The sequence below is a fragment of the Canis lupus genome, chromosome 17 (genome assembly GCF_011100685.1).
Source record: "Canis lupus familiaris isolate Mischka breed German Shepherd chromosome 17, alternate assembly UU_Cfam_GSD_1.0, whole genome shotgun sequence".
Lineage (NCBI taxonomy): Eukaryota > Metazoa > Chordata > Mammalia > Carnivora > Canidae > Canis > Canis lupus.
The window spans coordinates 50,487,426-50,505,280 of NC_049238.1; the positions used below are offsets into that span (position 1 = coordinate 50,487,426).

At 42.4% G+C, this 17,855-nt stretch overlaps 1 protein-coding gene across 13 annotated transcripts in view; it reads left to right on the forward strand.

Annotated features, from left to right (window-relative positions):
* Positions 1 to 9,302: 9,302 nt before the first annotated feature.
* EXOC6B (exocyst complex component 6B) overlaps positions 9,303 to 17,855 on the forward strand; it is a 628,567-nt gene continuing 620,014 nt past the window's right edge. For 10 of the 13 annotated variants that reach the window (XR_005372563.1, XR_005372564.1, XR_005372565.1 and 7 more), the window contains exon 1: positions 9,304 to 9,558. Coding sequence is in view for 8 of the 13 variants with exons in the window: in XM_038561767.1 (XP_038417695.1) it covers positions 9,446 to 9,558 (113 nt within the window). In the remaining 5 variants the exon portion in view is untranslated. Of the gene's footprint in view, positions 9,559 to 9,790; positions 9,968 to 10,009; positions 10,183 to 17,855 lie in introns of those variants that run through there. The other 3 variants (XM_038561771.1, XM_038561770.1, XM_038561769.1) reach the window with 3 other exon arrangements.

Below are 17,855 nucleotides of genomic sequence, written 5' to 3' on the forward strand. Positions count from 1 at the left end.
CTCTCATGAATAAATAAAATATTTTAAAAAATATATAAACATTGTTCTTTTTGACAATGCTGTTGCACACCTAATATATTGACTACAGTGTAGTTTAAATGACTTTTATATGGACTGGGAAACAAATGCATTCGACTCCCTTTATTGCAATCCTTGCTTTATTGCAGTATCTCCAAAGAATGCCTGTAATTTATTTAACCATTTCTCTACTGATGGATATTTAGGTTGTTTCCAATCTTTTTGCTATTACAAACGTGGATGATATGTCATTTACACATGTGCGAGAATAAATTTCTAGACGTGCAGTTGTTGGATTAGAAAATATTGACACTTATTTTGATCAGTACTCCCAAGTTGCCTTCCTTAGAGGTTGAACCAATTTGTACTTCCACTAGCAATGTAGGAAATGACTCTTTCTCCACACCTGTTAAATGTGGGTTTTAATCAAACCAGCTATAGACCCAGTATACCCCTCTTTGGGTTTGATTAATTTGCTAGAGAGCTCACAGGACTAAGGAAATCAGTTTACTTATGAGGTCACCAATTTATACAAAGGATATTAAAGGGTGCAAATGAACAGCCAGATAAAGAGATATATCAGGGTTTGTCTGGAAGAGATCTGAACACAGGATCTTTTCTCCCAGTGCAGTTGGGGGGGGGGGGGCACCACCCTTCCTGGCACAGGATGCATTCTGGTTCACCAACCTGGAAGCTCTCCAAACCCCATAGTTCAGGAATTTTTATGGAGCCTCATTATGTAGGTGTGATTGATTAAGCCATTGACCACTGGTAATTGAATTCAGTCTCTAGCCCCTCTTTCCTCCCTTAGAAAATTCCAAGGGTTTTGAGCCAGGAACTATGGGTGAAGACAAAAAATAAATATTTATTACAAATTACGATATCACAGATTTATAATAGTGTGTGGTGGGCAGAATAGTGGCCCCCAAAGAATTCTTTGTTCTAATTCCTAGAAGCAATATGTTACCTTACATGACAAAAGGGACTTTGCAGATGTGATTGAGGATCTTGATTTGGGTGTTTGTCCAGGATGTTCTAGGCAGACCCAATGTGAGGTCACTTGTAAGGGCCTTTCTAAGTGAAGGAGGGATCCAGGGAGGTCTGGGTCAGAGAAGGAGTGGTAATGACAAAAGCAGAGGTCAGAGTGACAGGAGTGGTGACTTTGAAAGGAATGCAATTAGCAGATAGAAGCTGTGAATGGCAAGGAAATGGATTCTCCCCTGGATCCTCCAGAAGGAATCCAGCCCTGCTGACACCTTGTTTTTTTGCCTAGTGAGATCCACTTCAGACTTCTGACCTACAGAACTGTAAGAGAATACATCTGTCATTGTTTCAGGCCACTAAGCTTGTGGGAATTTGTGACAGCAACAATAGGGTACATGGTAGTCGTGGTATAATTTCTATATTTTAGAAAGATGACTCCATCACCTCTCCACCACCTAGCCCTCAAAACACTTGAATCCATCTATACCCTACTTCCTCTAACAATGGATGAATATCCCAGCCCCCATCAAAAGTCAGTGTTAACTCCCCAAAAGACCATCAATGGGTTAAGCTTAGTTTGTTAGACTCACTGCAATAAGGGAGAGCTCCACTTGCTGGAATCTTGGTAGTGTCTCCAAATACGGACATGGGGGACAGGATGTTTATAGAGTTTTAAAATCATGGCTGGGTGATTTTAAGGTGAGTTTTGCAAGGAGGAGAGCTGGTTAGGACTGAGCAAATGCATAACAGTTTGGAAATGGTGGGCATGAGGTGAAGTCTTCTGTGAGGTGGAGGGCACAGTCTTATCTACCAGGGTCAGGGCTTTCCTGTAACCACTAGCTAAATTACTAAATTAATTACAGTATTGTTTAATGCAAGGGCAGGAAAGTATGCCCAGTCTCAGTATTGAGAAATACAGGAACAGGGACTTAGGCTGGCATCACCTCTCACCAGAAACTCCACTAGTGGTCTGGATCTTATTCCTTCTCTTTACTCAGGGACTTTTTTCTACGATTCTGCCTCTCTCTTTAGCCTTGCCAGTTCTCTTTCTCTGCTGGATCATTCCATCTTGAAAACTAAACTAAACATTTTCCCACAGGCCCCTTTGACATCTGCCCCATTTCTGTTTCTCTTTATAGAAAAACTTCTTGAGAGACTTGTCATGTGGTTATTGTGCTCACTTCTTTACCTTCCACTCCAGCTACTCTCCCTCCTTTGCCCCATGGGTCCCACCACAGGAGCCTTCTTTGGGTTCCTAGAACCCTTCAAACATGTTTTTGCCTCAGGACTTTGCACTCTCTGTACCCCTTGTCTAGCCTGCTTCCCCCTCACCCAACATCTACACATGGCTGGTTCCTTCTTGTCATCCAGAGCTCAGCTTATATGTCACTTCCTCAGAGACACCTTCTCTGACCATCAATCTAGAAGTTACATGTGCAGACATTGTTATGTCACTGTGCTTTTTTTTTTTTTAATTTTTATTTATTTATGATAGTCACAGAGAGAGAGAGAGAGAGAGAGGCAGAGACACAGGCAGAGGGAGAAGCAGGCTCCATGCACCGGGAGCCCGACGTGGGATTCGATCCCGGGTCTCCAGGATCGCGCCCTGGGCCAAAGGCAGGCGCCAAACCGCTGCGCCACCCAGGGATCCCGTCACTGTGCTTTTTAAAAAAAATGGGTATCTATTTTTATTGTGGTAAAACATACATAACACAATTTACCATCTTAATAATTTCAAGTGTATAATTCAGTGACATTAAATAATCCACATTGTTGTGTAACCATCATACCACACATCTCCAGAACTTTTTCATCTTTCTTTTTTTTTTTTCATCTTTCTAAATGTAGACTGTGTATATCAATTAAACAACAGCTCTCATCCCCCTCTGTACCTCCAGCCTCTGCCAACCATTATTTAATTTCTGACTTTATGAATCTGCCTCTTTTAGGTATCTCATAGAAGTGGAATCACACAAAATTTGTCCTTTTGTGTCTAGCTTATTTTAGTTAGCATTCTGTCTTCAAGGTTTAGCCATGTTATATCAAGTGTCAGAATTCTACTTCTTTTTAAGGCTGAACAATATTCACAAATATGTAATATATAATATGCTATATTAATCTCTCTTTTGGCTATTGCAAATAATGTTATGAATATTGGGGTACAAGTATCCCTCTGAGTCCCTAGTTTCAATTCTTTTGGTTATATACCCAAAAGTGAATCACTGGATCATATGATTATTCTGTGCTTAATTTTTTGAGGAACTGCCATACTGGTTTCCACAGTAACTGCACTATTTTATATTCCCAGTAATAGTCATAAGTGTTCCAATTTCTCCACATCCATGCCAGCTTCTTGTTATTTTCTGGGTTTCTTTTGATAATAACCATCTAATGAGTGTGAAGGGTATATTACTCCATTTTAATTCTGTAAATAACTCCCTGTAACTAGCTGGGATTTTTACACACACATACACACACACAATTTTTATTCTCTGCACCTATGCTATAAGTTCTGTAAGAACAGGGATTTTTTTTTTTTAGAGGAAGGTGGAGGAGTAATAGAAGGGGGGAGAGAGAGAGAGAGATTGAAAATCTTAAGCAGGCTCCACACCCAGCACACAGCCCTTCATGGGGATTGATCTCACAACCCTGAGATCATGACCTAAGCCAAAACTGAGTGGGATGCTTTATTGACTGAGCCACCTAGGTGCCTCAAAACAGGGATTTTTGTCTCTCTTGTTACCACTATGTCTGTAGCACCTGAGAGTGCTAGCAAGCAACAACAACAGTAATGACAAGAGCCACAACTAATACAATAGCCTGCATTGATCCAGCCCTTATTATGCTGGGCACTGTTTTCTAACAACATAATAGTCCTATAAGAGAAGTATTCTTTTTACCATTATCATCCTGATTTTTTTAAAAGATTTTATTTATTCATGAGAGACACAGAGAGAGAAGCAGAGACATAGGCAGAGGGAGAAGCAGGCTCCCTGTGGGGAGCCCGATGCAGAACTCGATCCCAGGACCCCAGGATCATAACATGAGCTGAAGGCAGACGCTCAACCACTGAGCCACCCAGGAGTCCCTATCATCTTGATTTATAGGTAATTGAAGCATGGGAAATTTGCACAAGTTTATACAGTTAGTGGCACTGTAGGTGTTCGAAACTGATTTTGGAATAGAAGAGCAAAGGAGTGAATGATGGGGAAGGAGGATTTTAGGAAACTGAGTTGGCTGACTATTGTAAAAGTCTGAGCACAGGATGTCAAACCTTAGCTTCTGATGGTAGAGGTGGTGCTAGACCACCTGCTAGTGGGGGTGCTAGTGGGGGTTCCAAGCATTGGAAGGCGAATCATTGACAAGACCTCATGGTGTAAATGTGTATTCAGGAGTGTCTCTTCAGTGTACAATACAGTTAGATTGTCTAGGATGGGCACAGGGGTTGTGAGAGGGAGCTTGAGAGACAAAGGAAAAACTAACCCAAAATACCCCTGATTACACCATACACTTTTGGACTTGGCTCTTTTCTTCTTTTCTTTTCTTTTCTTTTCTTTTCTTTTCTTTTCTTTTCTTTTCTTTTCTTTTCTTCTTTTCTTTTCTTTTTTTCTTTTCTTCTGTTCTTTTTTTCTTTTCTTTTCTTTCTTTTTAAAGATTTTATTTATTTATTCATGAGAGACATAGAGAGAGAGGCAGAGATGTAGGCAGAAGGAGAAGCAGTCTCCCTACAGGGAGCCCAATGTGAGACTTGATCCCAGGACCCTGGGATCACGACCTGAGGCAAAGGCAGACGCTCAACCACTGAGCCACTCAGGTGTCCCAATGTAAGGATTTTAAGCTGAGGAATATCTGTCTAATTTGTGTTTTTCAACAGTATCCCTTAGTGCCAGGTATATGAGTAAACAACTATTTGGTTGTCTGATGATTACTTGCCATAATGAATCAAACTAGGGGTTGTTGGATGGAGATGGTTTCCTTTTGGCTAACAAAGACTGACAAGTTAAAAACCCAAAAGTTTAGGGTTGAAGTCCTTAAAGTTTCTAACCACTTTAAAGTGGAGCAGTCGTGAGACAGTCAGGTCCTGGAAAGGTTGACAAGTTGTCCTAATTTCCTCTTGCTTCTCTTCTCCTGTCTCCAGTCTGACAAGATCATTGGTGGAGATATATATTTTTTAATTTCCCGTGTTTCCTGATTCATGTTCATGTGTCAGAGATTCCAGGCGGTGAATGGGTAGAGCTAAGTAATGAGTGAAGCTTACCATTGTCAGGGACAGGCAAGTTAGGGTACAAGACGGGAAGAAAAGGTGCTCACACATGAAATGAGACCTCTGGGCAAAGGAAAGGACGGACCCCTAAAATCACCATTACAGAAGTTGTCTCAGGCAGAGGCATGTGGACGAGCTCTCGGTTCCTTACTAAGCACCATGGAAATATGGGTGATGTCAGAGTGATTGTGGCCTCAAGGTTTTGGCAGAATAGGAGGCTAACATCACCGCCCAGGGGACCCAGTGAGCTCAGGCTCCAGGGAGGACTCCTCACAGCTCCTGAAGAGGCTGGAGAAGCAAACATGACAAAGAGAGCCCTGGAAGTTAAGCTGCTTTCAGGTGCTGTTCATTTTTTTTTTATTTATTTTTTTATTTATTTATGATAGTTACAGAGAGAGAGAGAGGCAGAGACACAGGCAGAGGGAGAAGCAGGCTCCATGCACCGGGAGCCCGATGTGGGATTTGATCCCGGGTCTCCAGGATCGCGCCCTGGGCCAAAGGCAGGCGCCAAACCGCTGCGCCACCCAGGGATCCCTCAGGTGCTGTTCAATTATCGTTCTTTTCCTTTACCCTTCCACCAGCCAGTGTAGAATCCTTACCTCAGGACCTGTTGGGTCTTACGGGGTGAATTCTCAGCTGCGGCAAGCCCCTGCCCCCAAGGAGCTCTCAGTACAGGTGGAGAGACAGACTTGACTGGTAAAAACAATAAAAGAAAGTGTTTGAGCTTTGAGGTTGGGCCTGGCCAGTCACTTCAGTCTGTCAGTTATTTGTCATCTGACCTTGGGCAAGTTATTAAGTTATTTAACCACACCAGACTTCAGTTTTTCCTCATTAAAATGGAGAAAACAATTTTTGTTTCACAGCAGGATGATTGTGAAGACTGAGGGAAATCCTAACATGTTTCTGTAGCCATTTAATGAACGATAGCGTTATTGCTACTGCTCAAGATCATACCATGTGATGGAAACAAGGTAGAGTTGTGCATTAATACAGTTGACCCTTGAACAGCATGGGTGTGAACTGTGCAGGTTCGCTTCTATGTTGATGTTTTTCAGTAAATTTGTTAGAAAAGTTTTGCGGATTTGTGGCATTTGGAGAAAACTCTCAAAGAAGCCATGTAATGGCTGATTTGCATTTCCCTGAAGGTAATTCTGTGAAGAGGTCTTCAAGGTGATTTAGAAGGGGGCTGAGAAATTATACAATCCATTACAGTAATGTGAACGTAGATGCAGAGAGAGAGAATGATTTTCGTAAGCTCTCCTATTCCACTCTTGGCAGTGGAGGGTGTGGGTGGGACAGCATGGCCGAATGGTCAGGAAATGGGCAATGGAATCAGATGGACCTCAGTTCAAATATCATTTTGATCGTTTGCTAGCTGTGAGACTTGAGGTATTACCTCAGCTTTATAATCTCTCAGCTTTCTCATCTATGAAATGGGATGCATAATATCTACTGCAAAGGATGATTGTAAGAATTTAATGATGTGTGTGAAGTGCTTACTCTGTGTGTTGTGCCTGGTACACAGAAAGTGCTCAGTACATTTTAACTGCCAGTGCTGGAACTGAATTAAAGGTCCCCTGACTCTTAGTTGAGTGCTTGTCTGATCATTCCAAACTGACCTGACATTCTATTTAGAGGGCATACACATTAGGCAGGCTGTCTTGCTGTCTTCACTAGAGCTTTTGTATACCCGTCACTCCAGACACCCTTGTTGGTAATGTATGAGATTTCTGGATTCTGTGAGGGCTCAAAAAAGCTGCTGACAGTAGCGGAAGCTAGTTTAATCACTACTATACATATCTGCTCTACATACCAGTCTGCTTCCTCTAATGGACAAAAAAGTTTTTTGCTGAGTGAGATGTTAAAATGGGTGTCTGAAGGGACCCTCTGTCATATATTTCAAGAGATCTTTAGAAATATGAAAGGCTCTGTACTTTCCCTGCCTCTCCTACATCTGTCTGGGATTGTTTAAGCATGAGTAATTAAATAAAATGAGGACAGCCAGAGATTATCTAGAAACAGACAGGTTTAGCAACTTACTCAGTTCTTGGCAAATACCAGGACTTGTAACTCATTGTTCTCACTATTGGTTTGTTTATTTTTAAAGTGTGTTTTCAGTTAATAACTACTATTTTTATTGAAAAAAGCAATATAGGCACAAGGGAAAGAATTCCAAAAGTGCATACATAATTAAAAATGACCTTTCTCTTACTTTAGGCCCCTTCCTTCCAATCCTGCTCCTGGCTGCCACTACTCTTAACAGTTTCTTGGATATCTTTTTTTTTTTTTAAGACTTATTTATTTATTTAAGAGAGAGAGAGAGAGAGAGAGAGAGAGCATGAGTGGGAGGGGCAGAGGGAGAGGGAGAGAGAATCTGAAGCAAACTCCATGCTGAGTGCAGAGCCTGACATGGGGCTTGATCCCAGGACCTTGTGATCATGACCTGAGCCAAAACCAAGAGTAGGACACTTAACCAACTGTGCCACCCAGTGCCCCTTGAATATCTTTCAGAAATATTCTATGTCATATTTCATGTATATATAAACATATATTTAAATATTCTTTTCAAAGAAACAAATGAAAACATATTCTGTATACAGTTTCATGCATTGCTTTTTCCCCACTCAACCCTATAATTTGGAGACAGTTTTGTATCTGAATATGGAATGTTTTCTTTTCCTTTTCTTTTCTTTTTAATGATTGCATAATAAATAATCCAAGGGATGTGGCTGGGGCCAAAATGATTTACCTTCAACTTTCAGTTTGGTACTTATATGCCTTTTTCTGTTGATGGCAAACCATTCACCCAGTCATTCTGCTCCAAACCTTGGAGTGATACCCAAGGTCCTCCAACTCAACATCTAGTAAGTCATGCCAATTCTGCTTTTTTCCATTTGTTCATTCTCTTTCATTCTCATTGCTACATCCCTGGTTTAGGCCTTAAAATTCTTAAAGTGTTCAGCCGTTTCCAAATTTTCTATCTCTGTGGACGTCGCACATTTGCCTTTCATTCCATTCATCGTATAATGTAAAAACTCAAGCAGTAATCAATAAATATGATTTAAAAATTCTAATCTGGGGAATTTATGAAATGCAAATGCCTGGATCAGAATGTCCAGATGGTGTAGGACCTTTAGTCTGTATTTAAAAAACGCATCCAAGTGCTTCTGATGCAGTCGGTTGTTGGACCGGTGGAACCATTAGAATAAAGCACAAATTTCCTCAGCCTGATATTTCTCTTTAGGGTACCTTTGCAGCTCCATCTTTTACTACTACTTCTCTACACGCCAGCGCATATGAAGTTTTTGTTGGCCTTCGTGAGGATCCTAACACCTTCCAATCACACCTTTTAAACTACCAGGCCCAGTCTTTCTATGAATATCTTCACAGCCAGAAGTGATCCCTGAACTCGATTCTCAGACCTGGCTCACAGCCACATTCTGTCTTACTCCTTAGTTTGGGGATTCTCCAGCTTTCTCTCCTTGGGAGCTTGTAAGATCGCTTTCTGCAGAAACCCAGTTTGCTGTGTCTTATTGTTCGCGTGCACAGAGCCTTGTTCACATCGTGGCAAGGGTCCTCTACAAGGATGTGCAGGATCAGTGCCATTGCCTGACTTGGTCACCGTTGCACATGCGGTGTCGTTAAATGTTCCCGGCTTCTAGTGGGGCTTTCTACGCGCATTTGTGGATTCAAAGAATCAAGAAGCAGGAGCAGGGGGAACATAAAAAATAGTGAAAGGGAATAAAGGGGAAAGGAGAAAAAATGAGTGGGAAATATCAGAGAGGGAGACGGAACACGAGAGACTCCTAACTCTGGGAAACGAACTAGGGGTGGGGGGAGGGGAGGTGGGCACTGAGGGGGGCACTTGACGGGATGAGCACTGGGTGTTATTCTATATGTTGGCAAGTTGAACACCGATACAAATAAATTTATTAAAAAAAAAAAAAAAAAAAAGAAGCAGGACCGCGTCGGTCACCGCCCAGGGAACTGCAAGTCCCAGCGGGCATTGCGCGGGACGTCGGCGGACGCGGTGACGCAAGGGGGCGTGGCGAGCCCGAGGGAGGGGTCGTCCTGCGGGCAGCCGGAGGCCGGGGAGGCTCTGGAGCCTAGGGCGAGAGAGGAGCGAGGAAGGTGAGCAGAAGCGAAGGAGGGGACGCGCTGCCCGGCGCCCCCCAGTCTATGGAGCGGGGTAAGATGGCGGAGGCGGAGAGCCTGGAGACAGCCGCGGAGCACGAGCGGATCCTGCGCGAGATCGAGAGCACTGACACGGCCTGCATCGGGCCCACCCTCAGGTACCCCGGGGACCCGGGCCACCGATGGGCGGGCACGGGCGGGACAGGGGCCGGGCCCCTTCGGGGTCGTGCGCCCGGCCGGCCGCTCGCGGGGCCAGCGCCGGCCCCGCCCTTCGGGGATCCCCGCGAGCCACCTCCCCGCTCGGCGAGGCGGGTCTCCGTCCACCGCCCGGACGTGGGGTCCCTCCTCAACCGCCGGCGCGCACAGCCCAGTTACTCCGCAGCCTCCTCTTGCCTTCGCCGGGCCGGGGCAGTCTTGGTTCTGCCTCCCAGGCTGGCGCGGAGCTGGGCGACTAGAGCGCGCCCCGCAGAGGGTAGCCCTCAGCGAATCCTGCCCCTGGGGACCTCGCCCTTCTCCGGCTCAGACCCCATCCTGCCCTAGACCAGAGTCCTGCTCTACGGACGAAACGTAAATTCACCCTCGGTCTGATGATCGGAAGTTAAACTCGTGCCTCCTGAAAATCACAGCCACTTCTCAGAAACGAGTTTCTGAAAATCTTAGGCCTGGAAGGAAGGAAGTTCCCCTCAACCCGCGCCCCTCTCCCGGGAGCGGGTACTTGCCGAAGCCCGTTAGGAGGACGACCTCTTCCAAAGGCGCAGCCTCATGTAGTCTCATCGTTGAGAGAAAGTATCACCCCTTCTGCCTGCCCCCCTCATACCATTACTTCCCCCTCCCCCTTATTTATCTATCTATCTATTTATTTATAGATTTTATATATTTATTCATGAGAGACCCAGAGAGAGAAGGGCAGAGACACAGGCAGAGGGAGAAGCGGGCTCCATCTGGGGAGCCCGGGGCGGGACTCGATCCCAGGACTCCAGGATCACGACCTGAGCCACAGGCAAGAGGCTCAAGCACTGGGCCATCCATGCGCCCCCCCTTCACCCCCATTTAGTTTGTAGATGTCAAAACAAACCTCCACTTTCTTCGACTTCATGCATTTATCAAAAACTTAGGCACCCCTTACTAGGAAATTGCAAGACATTGTGTTAAGCAATTGACAAATGGAACTTAAAAGGCAGAGTAGTCCTATTAGGTGGATGCTATTACTACCCTCAGTTTATAGATGAGGCACAGAGACTTTAAGTGATTTGCTCAAGGTCACAGAGAAAGTGGGGGAGTAGTGAGTCCTACTCAGGCTGTCTGGATCCACGGTCTTAATTTTTTTTTTTTTCATATTCTTTTATTGGAGTTTGGTTTGCCAACATAGAGGATAACACCCAGTGCTCATCCCGCCAAGTGCCCCCCTCAGTGCCCGTCACCCAGTCACCCCAATCCCCGCCCACCTCCCCTTCCACTACCGCTTGCTCCTCATAGTCTTAATTCTTAACCTCTGTTATGTCTCAATTGGTGATTATCATCTCTCTGTACTTCCTGTTAATTACTCACCAAATTCAATTTCAAACCACCTTTCCCTTTCCCCTCACTTTACTGAGGCCCTGAAACTAACTCATCTTCATCTTTCCTGTTGTACATCCTGATCTTCTTCATGCAGTCAGTAGATAGATAATTCTCCTACCTACCTTGTACAGTCTTGGCGGACTGTTCCTCCCTTAAAAAAGAAGTTATAAATCACTGCCTTTTTTTTTTTTTTTTTTTTTTCTTCCCATAGGGAGAGTTGCCTTATGAAAGAGTGTTTGAAGGAGGAGGAGGCGGAGACTTTACTCCTCATCTCCACTGCACATCTTTCTTCTCTGGGTCACCTTGTTAGCCTACTTCCCTCTGTACCTTCTCTGTCAAGACCATTCTAAGTAGTTTGCCTTTGTCCCTTATGGCACTGGGATCATGACTATCATATTCCTTTCTTTTTTCATTTTCTTGAGCTCTTAAGGATGAATGTTCCTTCTTTCATTATCTTTATTATTTTTTAAGATTTTAAAAATTTTATTTGAGAGAGGGAGAGCAGGAGTGGGAGGGAAGGGCAGAGGGACAAGCAGGCTCCCCGCTGAGCAGGGAGCCCAGATATGTGGTTGGGTCCCAGGACCCGGAGATCATGACCTGAGTTGAAGGCACACGTTTGATCTGCCTTGAGCCACCCAAGCACCCTTCATTATCTTTACTTTATAAAAACTACAGACTGCTTACTAGTATTCTAAGTGCAGTTCTAATGGTTATTGACATCGGTTTTTTTTTTTTTTTTTTTAAAGATTCTATTTATCTATTCATGAGAGAGGCATTTATCTATTCTCACAGAGAGAGGCAGAGATATTAGGCAGAAAGAGAAGCAGGCTCCATGCAGGGAACCTGCCGAGGGACTCGATCCTGAGCCAGAGGCAGATGCTCAACCGCTGAGCCACCCAGGTGTCCCAACATTGGGTTTTTATAGCACAAAATGTTACTGGAGTTACTGAGGATGCTGTTTCAGTATTTTACTAAGAAATTTGGCTACTGAGCTGCAGTTCGCAGCCAAGCAAAGTTCTCACTGGAGTAGTTGGGATTACCAGAGTTTTTAGGAAGGGTTCTTTATCAGAATACCCTCAATATTGTCTTGAGTTGGTTGTGGTTTTCAATTGCTGTCAGTCTTGGTTTATATTAATTTAGTGTTATCAGTGTAGTTTGTTGTGATTTATTATGTTACCCCTCCACTGAATCATAATGCATATCTTCAACTGAATTTTGGCCTATAATTTTCTAGTGTCTTGACTTAATATGCTTTATGATTAAAATATGTTACCCATCCTCCCTAAAATTTGCTTCATTGTTGTTACCAAGTTCTTTTTACCCTAGAAAGTGGGTTTTGTTGGGGTAGGTGGATTAAGGGATCTTTTGCCCTAAGGGGACATGGTAAAAAAAAAAAAGGACATTTGAGAACTACTGCGGTATTCTACCAGTTTTAGTTGCTTTTCCTGACTCCCTGGATGATTATTAGGGGCTCTTCATTTTTGGCCTCATCCTGTCTTGGGCAGGTAACTCCAAATCCCCAAGATTCAATCAGTTGAACATCATATAATGCAAGTACTAGTATCCACTGTTTTTTGTCCCTGGTCTTGATGATTTCTACCCATATTCATCGGGCAGGATTCCTTATCTCACTCAGAGGCAGCAGCATGCACAAACTTGATGTTTCTGAGTCCATGCCTTACCCTGGATGCCCCTTCAGCATTATTATCTCCTCTGTTCTTCCATCACAGTGATTACATAGGTTTGATTAGGGCAGTAGCCTGTCTTCCCCTCAACTGTAAATCTCAAATTCCTCTACCCTTTTTCATACTCCTCTGAATGCCTTCTATCTTTTGACATAGCATTTCTAAAGCACCGGATTCTTAGCTGTTCCTGAGCTAGGTTTTGTAACTGAAGGGGAACTAAGGAAGAGAATCACAGTAAGTTGTATTAAATATAAGATTAGCGTACCTATCCCCACAATTCCTGCTCTTCACAAAAATCCACATAGTTACATTGCCTAATCAGACTCTTTCCTTTGCCATCCATTGCTTGTGAATCATTGCTTGCTTTCTTTTCCTTTGGTGTTACGAAATTATTCTTCCAGTCTTACGCCTTTTTGTTTGAGGAGCCACAAAAATGGCTTGATTTTCTCACTGTATAACTATCCTTATCTTAATCTCGAACAGTGCATGCAGTGGTACTCAATTCTCATATATCGTAAGGGAGTGCCTCTCCTTTTTCATTGTATTCTGAAAGGCCCAAGCATATCCATGCATATAGAGGCTGTTGCCTAAAAAATTTTTTTGGGAAAGCAGCCATCTCTTTCTTCTCTGACTTCATCTTAAAAATTTTGTTAGCTGCAAGTCTTAATTTTGCAGATGAGGAAAGAGGCCTATAACATATTAGGGCCTGTCTTTTTTTAGATTTTAATTAAAAAGTTAACTTTAAATTAACTAATTAATTGAAAAAAATTTTTATTTATTTGAGAGAAAGCATGAGTACAAGCTGGAGGAGGGGCAGAGGGAGAGAAACTCAAGCAGACTCCGTGCTGAGTGCTAAGCCCATCTTGGGGCTCAATTTCACAACCCTGAGATCATGACCTGAGCTGAAATCAAGAGTCAGACACTCAACCCACTGTGCCACAGGCACCCCAGGGCTTGTCTTGTTTTTAAAATAATAATGATTCCTGCTCTGTAGTGCTAATACTAAAATATTGATCAGAAATCACTCATGAACAATAGCTCTATATTTTCATTTTTCAAATCCCATTTCTATATATATTTTTTAAGATTTTATTTATTTATTCATGAGAGACACACAGAGAGAGAGAGAGGCAGAGACATAGGCAGAGGGAGAAGCAGGCTCCATGCAGGGAGCCTGATGTGGGACTTAATCCCGGGACCATGGGATCATGCCCTGAGCCAAAGGCAGATGTTCAACCACTGAGTCACCCAGGTGTCCCCTCATTTCTGTATTTCTAATCATCTTTCATATTGCTATTCAGTAGAAGTCATTTCCTCATTTTACTCTTTGGTTTTAGCAATTAACATTTAGCCTTAATTGCTATTTAAGATTTTGTTTTTAAGCTCTTAAATTTAACAGTAAAATACACAGCCTTTAAAAATATAGCTTTTTTGAGATATGATTAATACATCAAACAGTTCACCCATTTAAAGTGTACAATTCACTGGTTTTTAGTATATTCACAGGGTGTATAACCATGACCACAATTTAATTTTAGAATATTTTCATCTCAACATCTATTTGTAGTGATTCTCTATTCTGTCCCCACTCCCTAGGCAAAAACAACCTTCTGCCTTTATGCATTTACCTCTTCTGGACATTTAATATAAATAGAACTGTACAATATGGGGTTTCTTTTGTGTGTGTGTGACACCATAATATTTTCAGGGCTCATCCATGTGGTAGCTTGTATTGGTATTTTTTTTTTTTAATTGCTGAGTAGTATTCCATTGTATGGGTATACCACATTTTATTTATTCATCAGTTGATTGATATTTGGATTGTTGCCATTTGGAGACTGTTAGAACAATGCTTCTATGAACATGAGTATATTACTTTTTTTTTGAGTGTATTAATTTTTGAGTGGACATATGTTTTCATTTCTCTTGGGTATATACCTAGGAGTAGAATTTCTAGGTCATATGATAACTACATTTAACATTTTGAGAAACTGCCAAACTGTTCTTTTCTGAAATTTTTCTTTTTCTGAAGAAAGAGAGTGAGGCAGGGGAGGGGGCAGGGCATGGGGGTGGGGCAGGGGAGCGGAGGAAGAGAGAGAGAATTTTAAATAGCCAGCCTCCACCCAGCACGGATCCCTCTGTGGGCTTGATCTCATGACCGTGAGATCATGACCTGAACCAAAACCAAGAGTTGGATGCAGGAGCCCCTCCTAAACTGTTTTCTAAAATATGGGTACCATTTTGCACTTCTACCAGCAATGCACGAGGATTCCAGTTTCTCCACATTCTTGTCAGCACTTGTTGTGATTTTTTTTTTTTTTATGTTAGCTATCCTAGTGGGTTTGAAGTGGCAATTCACTGTCGTTTTGATTTGCAATTACCTAATGGCTAATCTTTTTGTGTGCTTATTAGTCATTTATCTTTGGAGAAAAGTCTATTCAGATCTTTTAGTCAGTTTTTAATTGGGTTGTCTTTCTATTGTTGAGTTTTAGGAGTTCTTTATATATTCTGGATATAAGTCTCTTATCAGATATCTGATTTGCAAATACTTTCTTCCATTCTGTGAGTTGTCTTTTCATTTTCCTGATGGTATCATTTTCTGCACAGAAGTTTAGTTTTGATGTAGTTCAGTGTATATTTAATTTTTTTTTTTTACCTGTGCTTTCCTTCTAGATTGTTGCTTTATATATATTTTATTGTTACAAAGCTATAGTATTGGTGAAGGGACAGTTTTAAAAAATATTTTATTTATTTATTTGACAAAGTGAGCATAAGCAGGGGGGCTGACAGGTGGAGGAGAGGGAGAAGCAGGCTCCCCACTGAGCAGGGAACCCTACATGGGGCTTCATCCCGGGACCCTGGGATCATGACCTGAGCCCAAGGTAGACGCTTCACTGAGCCACCCAGGTGTTCCAGTGTAGAGACGATGTTTTATCTTGCTTATTTAACCGAGTTGTTTGTAAAGCTGTCTCTTATAGAAAACAAATTGGGAGGATTTCTTTTCTCTTTTTTTAAAGCTTTTATTTATTTATTCATAGAGACAGAGACAGAGAGAGAGAGAGAGAGAGAGAGAGGCAGACACAGGCAGAGGGAGAAGCAGGCTCCATGCAGGGAGCCGGACGTGGGACTCGATCCTGGGTCTCCAGGATCACGCCTCAGGCTGCAGGCGGCGCTAAACTGCTGTGCCTCGGGGGGCTGCCCGGGAGGATGTTTTCTTTTTCTTTTTCTTTTTTATAATAAATTTATTTTTTATTGGTGTTCAATTTGCCAACATACAGAATAACACCCAGTGCTCATCCCGTCAAGTGCCCCCCTCAGTGCCGGTCACATATTCACCCCCACCCCCGCCCTCCTCCCACCACCCCTAGTTCATTTCCCAGAGTTAGGAGTCTTTATGTTCTGTTGTTTTGCTCAATGTCATTTGATAATTAAATATGAGGACCTGTTTTCCCCATTTACTACTTATGTGCCTTTGGCTGCATGGCTTTGTTTTCCATCTTCTGCTGTCCTCTATTACCTAAGTTGTACAGAAACCAGTTAAGCATAATCCTTGGTTCATGATGTGTTATTATTGGCACACGCATGGACTTCTTTAAGCAATTAGTTATTTTTATAAACAACTTACCACCTGAGTGGGCAGATTTTTCTCTTCTGTTAACATGGGGATGATACCATGTCTACTGCAGGAACAGTATTTAAAAAAAAGGGAGACAAAACATTCTTCATGGTACTTGTGTAGTAGTTAGCGTGAGTCATCTTCTGCCTGTTATCTTTGAGTTTGCTATGTGAACTTAAGTATTTCTGTTTTGGGAGTTATGTTAGTTTAGTGGTTCTTTGCCTTTTTTTTTTTTGGCTTGTTCTCACCTATTTGAGGGATATAATATTCATCTGTAATCAAGACTCATCAAAATATTTTGGGATGGAGAATGGAAGAGGATATAGGAAACAGTTATAAAAGCCCTTCCAGGGCAGCCCGGGTGGCTCAGCGGTTTAGGATCGCCTTCAGCCCAGGGCCTGATCCTGGAGATCCGGGATTGAGTCCCACATCGGGTTTCCTGCATGGAGCCTGCTTCTCTCTCTGCCTGTGTCTCTGCCTCTCTCTCTCTCTCTCTCTCTCTCTCATGAATAAATAAATAAAAATCTTTAAAAAAAAAAAAAGCCCCTCCAGCAATTCCGACATAATCCTCCATGACAGTGAGGGGAAAGAAATGATTTCTCATGTTGATTGCTTTTTTGCTTTTTTTTTTTTAAAGATTTTTAAAATTTATTCATTCATGAGAGACACAGAGAGAGAGAGAGAGAGAGGCAGAGACACAGGCAGAAGGAGAAGCAGGCTCCATGCAGGGAGCCCGACGTGGGACTCAATCCCGGGACTCAAGGATCACACCCTGGGCTGAAGGCGGTGCTAAACCGCTGGGCCACCGGGGTTGCCCTGATTGCTTATTTTTAATAATAGCTCCCCTTAAAAAGTAACATTTTTATATTTTAATTCTAAATGGTATATGACTTTTAAAAAGATAGAAGAAACAAACAACAAAAACTTAATCCTACCACCCTGTCAAAACTCTTATATTTGCATATTACTTTTTAACTTTTTCCATATGCATTTTATTATATTAGGTATTAGAAGAGTACTATCATGTTTTATCTTTGTTTTTCAGTTACTTTCTTACATACAGTTTCATACATTGTTATGTATTTTAGTAGCTTTATTCACGAATTTATTCATTCAGTGAACATTTATTGAGCAACTTTTATGCACCAGATATTATTCCCGACTCTTGGGTACAACAGGAACAAAATAGATATGTTCCTGCCCTTATGGACCTTACATTCTGGTGGAACACACAAATGAACAAACAGATACATAAAGTAATACTATTAAGTGATTAGTGTTACATATGATCAGGTGTTGTTTTCCATTGTGTTTAGAAAAAGTTGCTCTGGCAAAGGTTTGACTAGAGTGAAGGAGCAAGGATGTGACTCTCCAGAAGTCTTCCAGACGGAAGGCACAGACAGAGAAAGCCCTCAAGAATAGCATAATGGTGGAGGTGATGGTAGGAGATCAGTCTGGGTCCATGTCATATAGACTAAGAGGTACAGAAGAGTTTTGAGCAGCAGTGACATGCTCTAACTTAGGTTAAACAAGGAACATTCTGGGTGCTGTGTGGAGATGGAATAAGAGAGGAAACAGGAAAGTCAATCGGGAT